Here is a 17,231-nt window from a genome sequence, read left to right on the forward strand (position 1 = left end):
TCTTCAAGCTATGCTTCTGAATAAAATCTCTTTGAGCAAAACAACAGAAGAAGAAGTTATGATTGGACTAGACGAAAACCGATGGCAGCTTGATTATAAAATGAAACTTCATTAACCAAGACCAGTTCAACAAAACGAAAATTGAACCGAATTGATCAACCCATTGATGCTAATGCTGTTACATCTAATTGCTATGGTGTAGCTTATATTCTAACCTCAAAGGGCAGACCTAGATGATAAAGACCAATACTTCATAAGTAAAATATTAATCATTCAAATCCCTCAGATACTTCATAAGTAAAATATTAATCATTCAAATCCCTCAGATACTTCATAAGTAAAATATTAATCATTCAAATCCCTCAGAGCAAATGCAAGTAAACTGGCCACAACAGCTCAGTTACCAAAATGAGAAGGCGGGACAACATATTGATGAGGCCATAGCTAGGGATAAAATGGTCAAAAAGGCATTTTTTAGAAAAATTTCTCCCTCCCTATCCTGATACCGATTTTCTGCAGCTAGAAACAGCACACATACCCTGGGGTTGACTTCAGTGCTGCACTCGATCTCGACCGGTCGTAGTAAATGTTGTGCATTAATTACACAGCACCAAAGCAATTTCCCACATACCCCTCTTGCATTTTTTTTTTCTGGGACGAAACAAAAAGGAAAAAGAAGCTTGGAAATTGCTGTATTGTACCACAAGAAAGGCTTGAATGCTTCATAACAGCCTCTACCACTTTGAGTTGAAATTTAAGAATGCTAGTGAAATATTTCCTACATGCTGCGAAAAACATGGTTAATGTAGAATAGAATAGTGTGAATGAGAATTTAACAAGGGATCACGTCAATCTTACAAAGAACCAGAGGCTCAAGTTCATACTACAGGCAAACATAGGCTTGAGTAAGAATTTAACAACAGAATTAGGTCAATTTACAAAGAACCAAAGGTTCTGGCCCCCTCTCCGGATATGGCTTTATGGGAACCCCAGAAATCACAATGAAGGTACAAAATGCGTCCCTGAACAACAACCATAACTAAGTCTTCTCCCAGTATCTCCATCATCTTCTCATTCGATGGTTGGCTCTTCCTTCTTTTACTGAGAGTATTTCACCCTTTTGTAGATGGCTTCTTTTTCTTATCTTCATCATCCTGAAAGTGCACATGGTTAACAAACAGAAAAGCCAAAACAGCTTAACATGATTCAAAGCAAAATCAAGGTAGGGCTCTAGGAGTGACCAAACTGTATGGTCAGTGGTGGATTACGCTTACCGAGTTGTCATCAATCTTATCGAAGTCATCGTCAAAGTTATCATCTCCATCATCTGAAATATTAGATTTCTTATCAATAAACGCAGTTAGCAGGAATTTCCCAACTCAAAAGCAAGTGGATTAATCAGGGAATGCCAGTGGAGGAAATCTCTTCCTCCCTGGATTTTTATATGCAATATAGGACTTTATGAAAAAGCAAACGTACAAGTATGACAATCAACCAGAATAATAATAAAAAGGCTTTGTCGACTACAACCATAAAAAATAAATAAAAATAAAAATAAAAGAAGAAGAAAGGACAATGGAGAAGAAATACAAAATATACATTTGTATTACAAATTGATTCCAGAAAAATAGTTACCTTTGAAATAAATGGACCCTAAAAAGAAAACACCCAAATTTGGTTGAATCGTCACCATCAATTAAAGTAAAACCATAATCCAAGCAACATGCTCATAATGCCAGCTTTGATCACAACCCAAGAGAAGGATTTAACCACCAAATCAGTTCTTTTGTGTAACAGACACCGAACCAGATCCATTCATTTGGATGATAACAATCTGGGGAGTGCATTCTGACTGTAGAATAAGTAATAGCATCTATGATTATTGGTTAAAAATCTTCAAACAGGATAGAGCTGAGTTTTAGGGGATATGGCTATGGTTAAGGCAAGGCAGTAGAAGAATTGGAAAGACCAAACAGTGAGTGGCATGACATGGCTTCCATTGAACAATCTGACAAACAGGAGCAGAACTGGCAGCCCAAAATATGTCCACATCTTACCTTGGCCATTCCTTTCAATCATGGTAAGTTCTAGATCCATACAGTTTAAAGCCACCTGACCAAAAGCCTCATTTTTATATCAAACTGTCTACTATCTATGAAGAAGAAATGATGTTGTTCATTCTGAAGAAGTGTAAGAAATGGTAGGTTTGGCTGATCCTGACCACAGGACTGTAAATGTGGCTTATCCAGAGAATCACATAATACTTGAATATTTTTGACCTACCAATCTGTTGGAAAAATACCGAAAAACGGTTCACTCTTTTCCGCCAGTGTAAAAGATTGACAAAGAAAAAAAAGGTATTCGTGAATAATACCCATAGGAATAGTGTCTGCGTGGGGCCCATGTGAATAATACTTGTGTGGGACCCACGTGAAAGATAACAAAAATAATTGATCGCAAAAGAAACACAAATACAACAATATACGTGGTTCGGCTTTGCCTACATCCACGGGCGTAATGGGATTTTCACTATGAGAAAATAGAAATACAATGCTTGGATTTACAACCAAACCCAACACTATATCCAAAACTGGATACCCCAGTACACCCTCTCTCAGCTCACACTCTCAACCCTTGAAGAGTTTCAAACCCACTACTCCAACATAGATACACTTCACTCAACTCTCAGAACCCTGTACTTTCTTTCATTCACCTGTTCATCCCTCAAGCAAACCCCCCATCGAGGTGAACGACTAAGAGAGAAATGAAATCTCTCTCATTAATTGCGTTCATATTTGCAATTAATAAGGAGATAAGGAGAGAAGAAAACTCTCTCCTTTAACCTCCTTTAACATGTGTTTTTCCCTCTTTGTCAACAAAGAATGTTGAGAAATGAGATGCACCGAATTTGTTAGTCAAATTCAGTGTGTCCTCTTGTGAGAAAGACCCACAACAAAAACACATGTTAAAGGAGGTTAAAGGAGAGAGTTTTCTTCTCTCCTTATCTCCTTATTAATTGCAAGAAGACGAACGCAATTAATGAGAGAGATTTCATTTCTCTCTTAATCGCTCATCTCCCCATTTATAAATATATGGGGGGGGGGGGGGGTTTGCCTGTGGGATGATTAAGTGAGCGAAAGAAAGTACAAAGGTATTTATGAATAGTGTCTATGAATAGTGCCTATGTGGGGCATAACAAAAATGGTGGCCAAAAGATAACAAAAATGGTAAGTTTTAGATCCATACAGTTTAATGCCACATGGCCAAAAGCCTCATTTTTTTTATCAACCTGTCTACTATCTACGAAGAAGAAATTAAATTGTTCATTCTAAAGAAGTGCAAGAAATGGTGGGTCTGGCCGATCCTAACCACTGGACGGTAAATGTGGCTTATCCAGAGAATCACATAATACTTGAATATTCTTGACCTACGTATCAACCAACATGTGGAATAAAACCTCATCAGTGACTATATGTAAATAAAGGCCCAGGAACTATCCTTTGTCGAATTTTGAATTGGCTTAAGCTAAGGATCGGCAGATAAACTTAATATCAAGGCCCAGCCTGATGCAACTTGTCCTGAACAATTTCATGGACCAAAAAATGTTCGAACATTAATCTACAACCACATATTTTAGCTGCTTAATGATGGCAGAGAATATACCTGGACCCTCATCACTGCTTCCAAGATCTCCCAGAAGAAATACATCCAAATCCTGCTCAGTTGATGATGAAGCTTTGTTGGGCCGGTGTACTTCTGTTTTTTCAGGTTTAGAAGTTCCAACTGGCAGAGTGTCTTGTGCTTTCTCATCTATTGCCTTCTCTGAGGCTTCCAGCTTAACCTCCTCCATGTATCGTCTCTCATATCTAATATCAGAAAAGTAAAGAGGGTTAAAAGAGGGAGATTAATAGCACAAACCGACATTCATTAAAAATAAAACTCTGCAACATGGAAAGAAGTGTGAATCTCTTATGACACCCTAGAATAACAAATAGTGAATGATGAAAAACATGTCACCACATTAAATGCTATTCTTGCAATACATTCATAACCTAACTACGTTACTAGTTAGGCTATGAATGTAGCTGATCGTAGAAAATAGATCCACGAAGTAGAAGCCCATTTGGTTGGGATAAGGCTAAGTTGCAGATGTTGTTGATGATAATAATGATTTTCAACTCCACAACTGATGCAACAAGAATTAATCTGTGTCTTTATATTTATTAATAGGTTTGAGCGATTTTAATTGGGCTAAACAAGCTTGTTCTTTTGGTTCTGGGGATCGTGCCTGGCTGCTTCAGTTTTTTTTTCCTGCTCACCCGCTGGGTTGGAAGGGGGGTGCATACGTTTTCAGGTAAGTCATTGTTTCAAGTACATGTCCAGCAAACAGTGATTCTTTGTACCATGTCAACCATATTCTTACATGCAGTGCACAGTAACCTCAAAAAGAACAATGCATGTTCATGTTAGGAGGTAGATTATTTAGCACTGTGTCCAGTTTGGGGTGTTGTTGACCCAAACATGTACCCAATACAACAGGAACGGGCAATTTGCCAACCTAGTTCTTCCCCAACCTGCACCCCAACTATTATCTTTAGTCTAATTAAATGTAAGCTCTCCATATATCTCTAGCTTTTCAGAGGTCCAACCCTCAAACAACTTATTCACCAAATCATAATAATTAGTACCAAAATAGATGTTCCTCAAATGGATGAGATACTTACGGAGCCACATGGCTGTTAACTAATATAAAATATATCCTCCAGAATTTCCTTTCTTTCATGATGCGTGGGCATAATTCATATCTTAACCTTGAAATTTCCTGCAAAAGAAAGCTCATCAGAAGGTACTTAAATAAATGGTTCACTCTTTACTTGAAAATTGCTTATATATGGTAACAGAGGAAAGTCGAATTAAAAAGCGGTTAATGACATATAGAGATCTTGCAATAAAAGACTCAGAATAACAAAACAAGAAGGAAATTCTAACCTTGACTGTCGAGAGAACTAGAGTGGCATGCTTCGCCTGCCACTCTGTAAGATCCTGTCTCACATTTGAAACCGTGAGGACATCAGTAATTTCTGGCTCATCTACAATGCAAAGAAATCAGTCCAATAAGTTCAGTTCAGAAAGGAGATAAAGTGAGAAGTAGGAATTTATTTAGTTTATGTTTTGAGCTTAGGTTTCATTTTTGAGTTATTACTTTAAAAACCTTGCAACATAGTGTTTCTATTTTAACATAGAGAGAATCAGTTTTATTTCTCAGGAAAGTCAGTTTCTATTCCTAGAATTAGAGTCTCTATTTTTATGTAACCCAGATTGGAGAGCAAGCAAGAAAGCTCTATCTATATTTGTACTAGGCTGTAAGAGTATGTCCATGATTTGAAGGTTGACTGATGAAGCTTTTCTTTGCTCCTACCCTATTGCCCATGCTTGAGTTATAAGATAGGCTAGGAATCTGCTGCGAGAACTAAACACCTAGGGTTGAGGAAACTTGCTGAGAGCTGAACCACATATATCCCTGTAAGGAACCCAGTTTCTTCACCTCACTCACAGCACTTTACACCACAGAGCACTCTTCATCTACACCACAACACACATACTCAACAATCAAATAACACAACATAAAGTTTAATGGAAGCTGTAATGGACTGTTTCATCAACTCAGCAACTATGAACAACCAAATACATTCAGTTCAGTAAAACTCCTTACATAATATTTCTCAAACCTGAATACAATCTTCTATTCCTCCTACTCGAGAGTCCTCTCCCCTGCAAGTTCAGCTTGTCCTTTTCCTTACTTTCTTCTTGCTTTCCCCTCTTTCTTCCCCGCCACCCCATCAAAAAAAAACCCCAAAACACTCCCAACTGCTGTCCATGTGGACCACTTTCTCCTTCCAAATCCCAGGAGTGCATGGGTGTGGCTGTCCCTCAATAAAGCTCTGCCACTTGTCCCCTGCTGTTACTTTTTGCTGATCCTATCTCCCACATGTAGAGTTGGGACTGATCTCCTGTATTCCCTTCTATTCTTGCGGGTGTATCTATACCTTGGATTTTAGGGGCCTATCAATCCCTTTTGCTTTCTTTTTTGTTTCCCTGCTATTCTACATTTCTTCAAATTCTAGTGGAGTTGAACTTGTGTTGCTGCTGTTGACTGGAAGAATACCTTCAAACTGAGATTACACCATTCTCACAAACCCTCCTGGGTTTACTAGCCTCCCATTCTATATCATCATCCCCTTCAATTGGTCCACCTCTGATTTCCTCCAAAAATCTACACTTTCTTATTCCAGTCCACATTCATCACTTCCATTCTAACCATCAGAACTCGATTAAATTTGCAGTATTTATTCTACACCATCATCCCTCCATTCAATTCACGTTTTGTTTCACTTCACTGGTTTTTCTTTCAGGTGATTTTTTTTTTGGGGGGGGGGGGGGGGGGTTGTTGTCTGTGGACCCATAGACACCTCCTGTTACCAATTTGGTGTCTTGGGTCAAATCTGTCAACCAAGATATTGGTGTCCTTTGAAACTTGCGAAGTGTTTCATCTACTTAGAAGCTTCAACCAGTCCAAGCTTGATCAAGTTTGGCAGGTACGATTGCTTAGCATCCTACCCTTCTAATTCTGTCCTTGTTTCCAATTTGAACTTCTCTATGGTAGTTTTTCCTCTCTCTTGGTTCACAGCCACCTATATTGTGCCCTAGCTTTTACATCATAGGTAACTACGGCTCCTTTACTGTGATCATTGGAGGATGAAAAATTTTGCAGATGCCCTACCATGTTGCTAGGGTTGGCTGTTTGGTCCTTGCACAGGAGATTCCTCTCCATGCACATAAGAGCTTATAGTTCACAGTTTATTTTTTGTGCTGCTGATTGTACCCTTTATTAGGTAAAGAGCATCATTGCAACTGTTCCATGGATTGATCATATTCTTTTGGTGTAAGAGATCAGATTTCCTTCAATCTTGCAAAATTCTAGCATTTTGGGAAATTTTCTAAGAACCCAATCTCTTGTGGATTGTTAGTTATGCTTTTTGGAGGACTTTTTCCCGATATTGTATTGATGGCAGTCTGAATCATAAACCAAAGAAAATTTTAGTTGGGATATGATTAGAGTTGTTGCCCATAACATAAACTAGCTGTGATCTTTGTCGATATGAAAAAGAATAAGAAATTGTTCTCAACATGAATTTTAGTTTTCTTACTTCACATCGTTCATGGATTCTCATACCATTCCACTTTCCCCTTATTTTGAGTATTGTTATGAGTGTTTTAAATTCATGTGGATGCATTTATGGTGCTCGAATTGAACTCCACCATTTGGGTAAATACTGGAGGTGTCAGATTTGAACTCAATAGCTTTAGATCAGAGGGACCCCAATCCTGAGTTGCAAGTATTTGTAATAATGAACATGACAGACCATAAACCAGTATATGAATCTGAACTTGCTGGGGTTGTGGCATCAATCTTGATTTCAATAGGCTTTGCATCTTGAGACAGCAGAGTTGGATACTGATTTCTTCAGGCAATTTATTTAATTGATAACCAGAGATCAAAATCAAGTTCTTCATGACAGAATTGAGAATCTGAAACTTTCCGGTAACCCCCCAAAGGAGGCCCTTTTCCACATCTATTTGCCTTTGTATCAAGCACTCCGTACCAATGTTCTTTTCTCCTTAGTTATTGGATTAATATCTTCTCATATAACCACTCATTGATCAGATACAATAGCGTAGAACCTAAGATCTGTGTCTTTTCTTTCCTTCTTTCTTTCTTTTTTTTTTTTTTTTTCCTTTTTGGTAGAGATCCGTGTCTTTTCATTTAAACTTGACTCTTTATACAGTGACATTGTCTAAATTCTTGAACACATTGTGGTTCAATACCTGAACTACCAAGTTTATGAATCATTACTCAGCAATCCATTGGAGTGGATATTCTAGGGGGGGAAATTCACTTCGTAGAAAGGTTGTTAGAGTTGCAGGTGAACTATAAGGTCTTCATGATTTTCTGGATTAGTTTTCATTTCTCTTACTTATATATGTAATATAGCTCCTACATTTCTTATGCAACAACAGCATGAAAAAACTAGTCAATTTGGTACTTATTCTCATTTATTATTTAATCCCTAGTGATTCCCTCAGGGAGTTGCACTCGACTCTTTCATTTGATCCATTTACTTTAGTAAGATAAGATGAAGAATACGCAGTGATGGTAATTGAGTGAAATAGTCTGTTAAAGGTTCGTTCAGCTAAGGCATGTTGAGTTCCACACAAGAGCAATTTGACTCCTTTGTAGCATCAATAACATAAAAAAGGAGGGTTATTGATTAGAAACACTTCTACGAGCTGACTCCTTTAATAGAATCAGAAATTGGCAATATCCTAAAGAAATTCAACGAGTGCCAACAGTTAAAGCTGCAAAATGAGAAAAAAAAAGACGGAGAGTAAAGAGCCAAGCACCTTCCATGGGAAAATCCTTAAATGTGCCGATTGTAATTCCTTTGACGAACTCTCTGAGTTCATCGGTAATGCCAAATTTCTCGAGATCCAACGAGGAAGGGGCAGCGGAAGAAGTAGAATCAATGAGTGAGATCGCAGAGGCAGGAATCTGAGGAGAGATCCCTTCGGCGAGAGACTTGATCTGATCCGCCCGCTTCAATGCCTCAATCTTAATCTGATCGGCTTTCTTCGTTGCCTCTAAAGCAATCTCCTTGGATCTCTTGGCGGTTTCTGAGACAATATCTGATATCTTCGATGATCCAATTGTTAGTTCCTGGGATTTCTTCGCGGCTTCTTTTGTGATTTCTTGCGATCTCTTCGCTGCTTCTTCTGCAAAGCTTCGCGCTTTTTCCCAAAAATCCATATCTTGAAGAAGAGCTCTTGAACTTGAGAACTCCCCCTTCTATTTCCACAATTGCAATTTATAAAATGATAGGCTGAGAATCACAGAATCACCAAGACTGTAGCCAGCTCGGTATGGCATGGAAACTACAAAAAGGAGGGAAGAGAGTGACGTGGCTTTCAGTTTTTACGATTCCATGTACGGATCTCCGGTATTTCTTTCCAAGGCTTTGTTTGGATGTGATGAAACAACATTTTTTTTTTGGTTTGCCAACCCCGGTTTTTTTAAACCGGTGTTCGACCCGCGTCGCACACCTGGCAGTGGTGGGTGAGTCTCCCAGTGGGGATTTTTTGCATCTACAAGGATTCGATACCGGAGCTTTGCTTAAGCGAACCAAGGTGCTTACCACTTGGACCAACCCCTTGGTTGAAACAACATTTTTATTTGTTTCAATTTTCGATAAAAACAAAAAATTTCCCAATTTTTGATAATTGATTAATTGAGAGTTGAGACACATTATGATTTTTTAAATAAAAATATATATGAGAAGCCGAAGAATTTTTTTTTTTTTCCAATTTCACTCAATACAGGAAAAACAAATTTTAGGCAGTGGTTTTTCTCCAACGGTTCAAGAAAGCATCCCAAAAACCATATTAACTTACGTTTTAATGGTTGTCCAAACAATCATTTTTCCTAACAGTTATAAGTGTCACCAAAAATGTTTTACCAGTCGGTGCCCAAAAAGTATCCCCCATTTTTTGCATGGTAGTATAGACAACAGATGCGGCAATGGAATGGAAAATGTTGGTCTTTATTTTCGGCGACAGAGCCTAGATTTCTTTTGAACCGTCGCTAAATCTTGTGATTGAACAATTTAATTAATTGGAATAGATAAGCTGTACATTGGTTCTTCATTTGATTATGGAGAATGGATCTTGCCTTGATTTTGGAGAATTAATGAAAATGGCAGTTCAGAAACTTTGTTATGCTATTGTTTTGGATGACAAATTCAATGAGAATACTTTTGGAAATGATAGGACAGCAGCTTCATCAATGGGTTCTCATCCAAATGCATCATTTATGCGTGCTTAAGGAACAGTTTGCAGAATCTGCTACAGTTAATTGGGTGTTAAGTACATCACTACATCATGCTTTCAAGGTACCAACACTTCTTTCCCTTTCCATCTCTGAATTATGTAGCATATTATTCATCTTCTCTTTCTTTAAAAGTTGTAATGTCAGTGCTATTAAACAAGGATGGTAGGCTTCCCCATTACTTGAGCAACTGTTGGGTTTATATTATGTCTTATGATGTTAGAGGCATGGTACAACATATTGCCAAATATCGTAAATTTCGGCCGTTTTGGGCCATTGTCGAATTTTTTTCCTTCTTTTTTCTAACTGAAAGATGATATATTCAAAAGTCGCCTAAAAGTCGTCAATTTTCCAACAAACTGGCAATTTAGGCTAAAATCCACCTTGGTCTTCACTGAATTTGAGATCAAGTTGCCAATATCTTTACCGAATCCACTGCTGGCTGATCCTCTTCTTATCCTTCTCTGCCTTCTATCTCTCCAACAGTGATGGAAACCTCTTCTCCTCCTTCTTCTTCCTTAGTTCCTTGGTTGTGGGTTATCAAAGAGCTAATTCCAATTCTAGCAAAATCCAAGGGAAGCCCAAAATAAGGGTTTCTTCTTCTTTCTTCTTTTCCGACAGTGGTGAGTTATCACGAAAGACTCGAAAGACTCAAAACTTCACTTGAAAAATTGGCAAATTTCGCTAGAGTGTGAACCGGCGAAATTTACCAAAATGTCACACCCTCCTAATTAGAGGTTGTTTTCCAAAAAAAAAACACCTAAAAAAGGGAGGAGAAAAAGGTAATTCTAAAACAATTACCACATCAACCAATTAATAACTCATAAACATCTAGAATTTTAAAATTATAAAAGAAAAAGGGATAATTTAATCATGACCCTTTATCTATCGTCACGAAGCCTTCACCCATCTTTTTCATTGATTACCAAAAAAAACAAAAACCCATCTTTTTCATTTGTTAAGCTGGATAACCACAAACATAGTACAAACTCAGAGGTATGTATATGAAATTTTACTACGACAACGAGTTGGGTGTCTCATTGCGAGCGATCTGCGGTGCGGTTCCTGAGCTCGATCTCAGTCTCGTCTTGTACACATAAAATTCGCAAGTATCTGCTAAAGGTAATCTTTACGACGTGCTTACAATTATCTGAGCAATTCATTCCTCTGCGGACCTGAGTCGTTCTGCTGATTTCCGCTTGAGACTCAGTTCCCTGATGGTCAACCTCAAAACCTGGCTGCGAATTTCTATTGGGTAAAGCCTATGTGGAGAACGTCGCCCATTTCAACACTTGAATTTGATTACATCCCAGGAGATAATGTTACCAACGAGATTCCAAAATAACCGTTGGAAGCGATGAAGATTTGATTGCATAGGGTTCTTTGTGGCGACCAAATCTTTGCTCTCGTTTTACCCTCTGGCCTAAAATCTAACAAAAAGTTGGGCGTAGAATCGTAGATGATAAATAGGGTCATCTTTCTCTTGAAGGTTTAACTCATTTATTTCTATGTAAAATTGACGCTATCATCTTCACATGTACCTTGTCTCTTGATGTTTGAATTGTAGTCATGTCAAATGATTCAGATAGAAATTCTATATCATCTAATGAAGATGATAGTATGGTCCTTTGTGGCTAGTACCCCTCATTAATTATTTGATTCCTATAAGGGAACCGTGTAGAGGTGTTTGGCATCCGGGACCATTATTTGTACATGAAATTCTTACAAGCCATGCAAATAGATGCTATGAAGAATTTAGAGTTGAAAGACATTCAAGTTTGTCTCCCACAAGTAAGTACTCAAGCACCTCCGCGGCCTTATGCTTCTCCTTCCTTCTCTTCCCATTGCAAGCTGTCATTCTCCCCCTCACCTTATCCTGTGGCAACCCCTCTTCCCTCTGCAACCCTAGTTCCCCTGATCCCTATCCCCTGCCCAATCACACTCTTCCCCTTCCCCCTCTTCTTCCTCCCTTGCAGCAGCAATAGCTTCCCCCCAAATAAAATGTAGCTCACGTGTCCCCTCTTGCATTAAAACTAACCCTTTGAACCCTACTTGAACATGAGTTCCTCTTCCTTGAAACCTAAAACACCTTATTTAGCCCTAATTCTACAACTGCAAGGTTGTTAAACTGGTTAACTTGTATTGATCCTGAAGACTAACCCTTGAATTGGGGGTGACATCATTTGTGTTGCTTTTACACCTGGGGTTGTGGAATCCTCCTAGTTGAACCACTCTTTTAAAGCAAGTTTGGATCTATGGCTGGCTTTTTCAGCCTCGAAACTTTGTAATGCAATCCAATTGGTTATGAACCTTGTAATGACTGGCCTAACCAAGTCATGACCACACCTTGTTCTCAACATATGTAGTACCCATAGTCGTAGATGAAGGTGTTGAACTGTCTTGCTCGGTCTATCACTCCTCTCACAATCTTCAGTTGACCCATGTCCTTCAGCATTAGGTCAATGCAATGTGCAATACAAGGAGTCTAAACGAGCTTGTAACTGGGAATTTCCTTCTTCATTCTAATCTTATTGAAGTTGGAGCCCTTATCACTACAACCTCTTTAACCACATCCTTCAACAACTTGTAAATATATTTCACATCCTTCTTCTCCTTGGATGCATTACTAACTTGAGAAACATTGTCCTCGCATCACAATTAAACATAAAGTTGATGATAGATTGTTTAGTGGGACTAGTCCAACCATCGGACATTATAATCACCCCATGATGCTGCCACATAGTCTCTTGACCATCAAAACTTGTCTTCGAGTCTTCCTTGTGATATGGAAGATAGACATTGTAGATCTTATAAGAGGTTGGCCCCTTCACTCCAGTCCTAGCTCAACTAATCTCATCAAACACGACACTGTAGTATGGCCCCTGGGTTGCATTTGTAGGAATATTGTGGTAGAAAGCTCATTTGGAGAAAGCAATCCCTACTTTCTTCTCAAAAAGAAAAGAAAACACTCACACATTCATATATTAAGCTCTAAACTAAATGTATATTGATTTCAAAACAAACAAACATGATTTAAACCATCCATGAAGAAATAAAAAATTTGTGATTTTTGGACATACTTTGCTTTAAGGTGTCTTTAATCCCCAAAGAACCAGCAAGGTGGATGTTTGTTGATAGAGTTTTTATTTGAGGGGGAAATGAGGATTTGAAGGCAAAAATTCAAAAAAAGTGGAGACTTGGATGAGATCTCCCAAGTGGCACCAAATGAGATCTGTGATTTTTGTAGATCTCATGGAAACTAGAGAGTTTAAATAAAAGAGTTAGAGGTGTCAACAGGTAGGGTTAGGTCGGGTCAGTCTAAACCCAACCTTACCTTAGGGACCTAAATCCCCTAACCCAAACCTTACCCAACCCTACCAGGGTTTAAGAATCCCAACCCATACCCTACCCTGTCAAGGTTTCTTTAAAGCCCACCCCGCCTTGATTTACCATGATACGGTCAGGTTAGCCTTTTTAACCCTTAAAACAAAACAAAATGCATGGTTTGGTTAACGAAGGAGATTTGAACTCTTGACCTTGTAGTTATAAGATGTTAATGTTTGTCAACTGAGCTAATCCATTGAGATAATTATTTGAGTTCTTGGTTAAATAATTATTCAGACTAATTTGACCAAATTAACATAGGGTTAGGTAGGGTAGGGTCGAGTTGGCCTGAGGGCTAAAGCTGACCCTACTTGTCCTTGCCAAGGCTGGTTATTTTGTAACCCAAACCTGCCCTTCAGGTTAAAAAAGTTGGGCCGGGCTCAGGTTGGGCTTAGGGTGGGTTTGGTCCAATTCGGGTCAACAAGGTTTTATTGACATCACTAGAAAGGGTCCATCCCAGTGACACCCTCGAGTTGGTTCAGTTTCAGTCGGAATTTTGATCTAAAAGATCCAAGATTTGGCACAAATGTTTTGTTCGTCTCGGTTTAAATTCAGTCGGTTGTTGTCAAAGTTTTTACCATTGTTTCGAGCAATAAATACCAAGTTATGACCAATTTCAACCAACCCAATTTCAGCAGATTCACAAGTTTTGACAAGTTTCGTTAGTTCTGAACAGTTTCAACCAGCCCATCAAATGTTGAGTTTTACCCCAAATATCCCTGGTTTCGATACATCATGGTAATATCTCGTCTTCTAACTAGTCGAAACCAGCCTCAAAACTGAGATGTTGATCCTTGCCTGCAAGTGGACTTGCTTGACATTGTTGCCCATCCCTCTTACAATCAAACCAGATACATGCTCTTTCTACAGGTGTTATGGTTGCTGGTGAGAAGCTTTTAGAAGTCACAAATCCAATCTCAAAGTTCCACATGATTTGCGGACATGGGATGGAGTTCTATTGATTTGTTCAGTCCTGGTTTTTGGTGATTGACTAAGAGATCGTGAAGAAGGAAAGTGTTCTCATTACTTTACTAATTTTTTTTTAACCTTCCAAAATTATCCTTGGATTTGTGTTACTTCATTCCTTATCCACATTATTGTTAGTTCGCTTATTACCCTTACCTTATGGAATAAAATCTCAGCTTATACTCCTTTCAACTGTTTTACGCTTAAAGGTCTTCCTTGCCCTGGAAGCTACAGATCTGCCGTTTCCTTGTCTGCCAGCCTTGAAGCAGGAACATGTACAAGTTTTTCCATCATTGCTGTTATTGAACCCAAGGTCCCACCACATGGCCTAGGTCAGCGGTTCATAGTATCCTGAGATGGCTTTGCCCTGGTTCTCTCTAAGTATAAAAACTGGGTTGGAGGTGTTGCACTAAATATCCTGTCATTTTGGCAGTTTGTAGATAGGATATGTTCTTTTTATATAGACTCATTTGTTTTCTTATAACTAGATAGTCTTAACAACTATTTAGGAAAATGGCTCACTAGACTCTGATGTGTTTGGGAAACTCAGAACTAGAATATACATAAATGCTTGAAAATGATGGAGAAAACAAACCAGGAATAGGAAACGGAAACCATTAATTTACCAGCTGCAAGATAATTGTTTTCCCCTCATTTACTAAAAGACAGGTTTCAGATACTATCACTATGGTATTGGTGTATAGGTTTAAAGATTAGGCTGAAAATTACTCTTTGATATTGCTGTTCAAGTTGAGGGTTTTCAAGGTTTTATGTTGCAAGTCTCTATTATGTGGTAAAAGCATTCACATTTGTTACGTGTTTGTCTGTTTAGATGCACATGGCCTAATGATGGATTTTTGAATGCAGAGCTGCAATTGCCTGGGAAACATGATATGTATTTGCAATGAAAGTAAATTTAAATCAAGATGGATCTGCAGCCTAATGCTGTGATCTTTGCTTGGAATGACCAAGAGGTAGGACTTCATTTCAACTTTGTTGGAGACTGAACTTGAAGGGTTTAAAACACACTTAGCTTAATTTCTTTCTAGAAAGTATTTATTTAAAACATTGGTAATACATTTCTATATCAATTGCTCTGTGTATTATATAGGAGGGAGAAGATATAAGCTTGGTTGGAGATTTTACTGGAAGTTGGAAAGAACAAATCAAAGCAGTCCATAGAGGTGGATGTAGATATGAAGTGGAAGTTAGGCTTCCACCTGGGAGGCAAGTTCGATACGTTCCTTCCCCCTCCAACAACCCCTCCTTGCCTTTCAAAGGAGCCTAAGTAGTAAGTTTTTACAGGGCATGATCTATTTCTTTTTACTTCTACTAGTTCACAGTTAACTTGGTTTATGTGTTCATTAAATTCAGGTATTGTTACAAGTATACTGTCAATAGAATCTGAAGGAACTCGCCAAAGTCACCCTCAGAGAGTGATTAACATGGAAATATTGACAATGTCATCACAATTCCAGGATCTCGACATGCAGCTGTTAGTTTTCTTGCCTAAGATGTGATTTGCCTTTTTTCGAATATTCAAGTTCTCTTGTTGACATGTGTGGTTAGTTTCTATGATCAGGATTGTACAGTCTTGAGGGCATTAGAAAGGACCTTGAATGGACAAGAGAAAACAGCTGTATGCTGGTCTATTCTAGGGACCATGTTGCGACAGCCGGTAAATTTGTGGATGCAGTTTTCGGGTAAGTTGCTTCTAAATTGAAGTGTCACGGATCGACAATTTGAAGTTCTGATACTGCTTAGTTCTTTTTTTCCTGGGGTTGTTTTTGCAGATCAAGCCTAAATACTCTTTTAAAAGAAAGGAAAAGGAAATTAGGCCTGGTGAATTTCAGGTTACGTACCTGTTAATTGCTAGGGTTATCTTCATTTCTTTGGGTTCTAGTGTCTTACATTGATGTTAACGTGCCCAAAATTTGTCACTGGCTTTATGTCGTTGATTCTTTGCTGCTGTTCCGGTTTTCCACCTCATGAAGGAGGAGCCACTTTCTCTTAAATTTTATGTGTGATATTGAAATGGGCTTCTGAGATCTAAGAGATGTTTGTAAGGGACATTAACTGTAGATTGTGCGTGGTTGAATTGATCATATGAGCTTATTGTGAACCTTAGAGTTGCTCAGTTGGTAAGACCAACACCAAAGAAATAAATGACTGAAACAAATAGATGTATAATATTATCTTTCAATACAGATGGTACTTTTGTTTGGTTGTTTATATTCCTACTACAACTAGTTGGTATTGTTAATGTGTATGTAAGTGTGTTGCTGCCTATGTAGCTGCAGATACATTTGTGATTGGGTGTTTGTGATTATGGTTATGGTGTGAATGTACTTTACCACCACAAATCCTGTGGGACTTACAGGTAAAAAAAATAAAAATAAAAAAAAAAAAACTCTCCCATCACCCAACCCCTGGGTCGCCTTGTATTTATGGTGGTAAAGCCGTCAGGGAGCACGGAGTGCTCCCCCGACGGGTAGCTGATCCGGACTCGTCCATATGGCCGCCTCAGCCACAGCTACAAAAGAGGAAAAATTGAAGAACAAAATAAAATAATAATAACAATAAAATGGAAAATAAACGAGATGAAATTCGGAGCTTATCACCACCCATTTTTCAAGGTTGGATTTTTGTGGGCTCGGTCATTGTGTCATTTATATGGCTAAATTTTAGGTAGGTAAAGGGATTTTTTTTTCCACCCATCTTCTAGAAAATACGTACAACCACTGCCATTATCAAAAATCACCTTTCACCTATTATGTTAAAAAAAAAAAAAATTGAACTGAAAGTGTCTTGGACCAAACCTTAGGAGGTTCGGACGAAAATTATCATTAAATTAATATGTAGCAGTTATTCTTTTTTTAAGAAGTTTTGTGTGGTACGTGTTAGTTGGTCTAGTCGAACATTAATTCAAAAACTTTATCTG

General features: G+C 38.3%; 1 protein-coding gene and 1 long non-coding RNA gene across 5 annotated transcripts; one reads left to right on the plus strand and one right to left on the minus strand.

Moving 5' to 3' along the window:
- Window positions 1–754: 754 nt before the first annotated feature.
- On the minus strand, window positions 755–8,960 carry LOC149013323 (uncharacterized). 2 transcript variants are annotated; one of them, XM_089159112.1, is made up of 6 exons: window positions 8,464–8,957; window positions 4,990–5,090; window positions 4,725–4,822; window positions 3,664–3,866; window positions 1,275–1,327; window positions 755–1,154 (listed from the first exon to the last, which is right to left on the minus strand). In XM_089159112.1, exons 1-6 carry the CDS (start codon window positions 8,864–8,866, stop codon window positions 1,113–1,115), a joined length of 900 nt encoding a protein of 299 aa, XP_089015238.1. In that variant the 5' UTR covers window positions 8,867–8,957; the 3' UTR covers window positions 755–1,112. The 2 variants fall into 2 exon arrangements, with proteins under 2 accessions (XP_089015238.1, XP_089015239.1); XM_089159113.1 differs by lacking the exons at window positions 755–1,154; window positions 1,275–1,327; window positions 3,664–3,866 and having other exon boundaries at window positions 4,721–4,822; window positions 8,464–8,960.
- A 1,984-nt stretch (window positions 8,961–10,944) lies between these two features.
- LOC149013324 (uncharacterized) lies at window positions 10,945–16,631 on the plus strand. 3 transcript variants are annotated; one of them, XR_016174108.1, is made up of 6 exons: window positions 10,945–11,062; window positions 15,158–15,306; window positions 15,402–15,581; window positions 15,665–15,785; window positions 15,873–15,993; window positions 16,084–16,631. It is a non-coding gene; the product is annotated as an uncharacterized LOC149013324 (long non-coding RNA). The 3 variants fall into 3 exon arrangements; XR_016174109.1 differs by having other exon boundaries at window positions 15,158–15,264; XR_016174110.1 differs by lacking the exon at window positions 15,158–15,306.
- Window positions 16,632–17,231: the final 600 nt, after the last annotated feature.

The sequence above is a fragment of the Hakea prostrata genome, chromosome 6, assembly GCF_041222555.1.
Source record: "Hakea prostrata isolate BN-2017 chromosome 6, UWA_Hpros_2, whole genome shotgun sequence".
NCBI lineage: Eukaryota > Viridiplantae > Streptophyta > Magnoliopsida > Proteales > Proteaceae > Hakea > Hakea prostrata.

Excerpts from the sequence above, each read along its gene's own strand:
- LOC149013323 (XM_089159112.1), bottom strand. The coding sequence starts at position 8,866 with ATGGATTTTTGGGAAAAAGCGCGAAGCTTTGCAGAAGAAGCAGCGAAG. Across the intron at positions 3,867-4,724 it reads GTTAACAGCCATGTGGCTCC|ATATGAGAGACGATACATGG; the intron begins GTAAGTATCTCA and ends TTCTGATATTAG. Across the intron at positions 1,328-3,663 it reads AAGCAGTGATGAGGGTCCAG|ATGATGGAGATGATAACTTT; the intron begins GTATATTCTCTG and ends CTAATATTTCAG.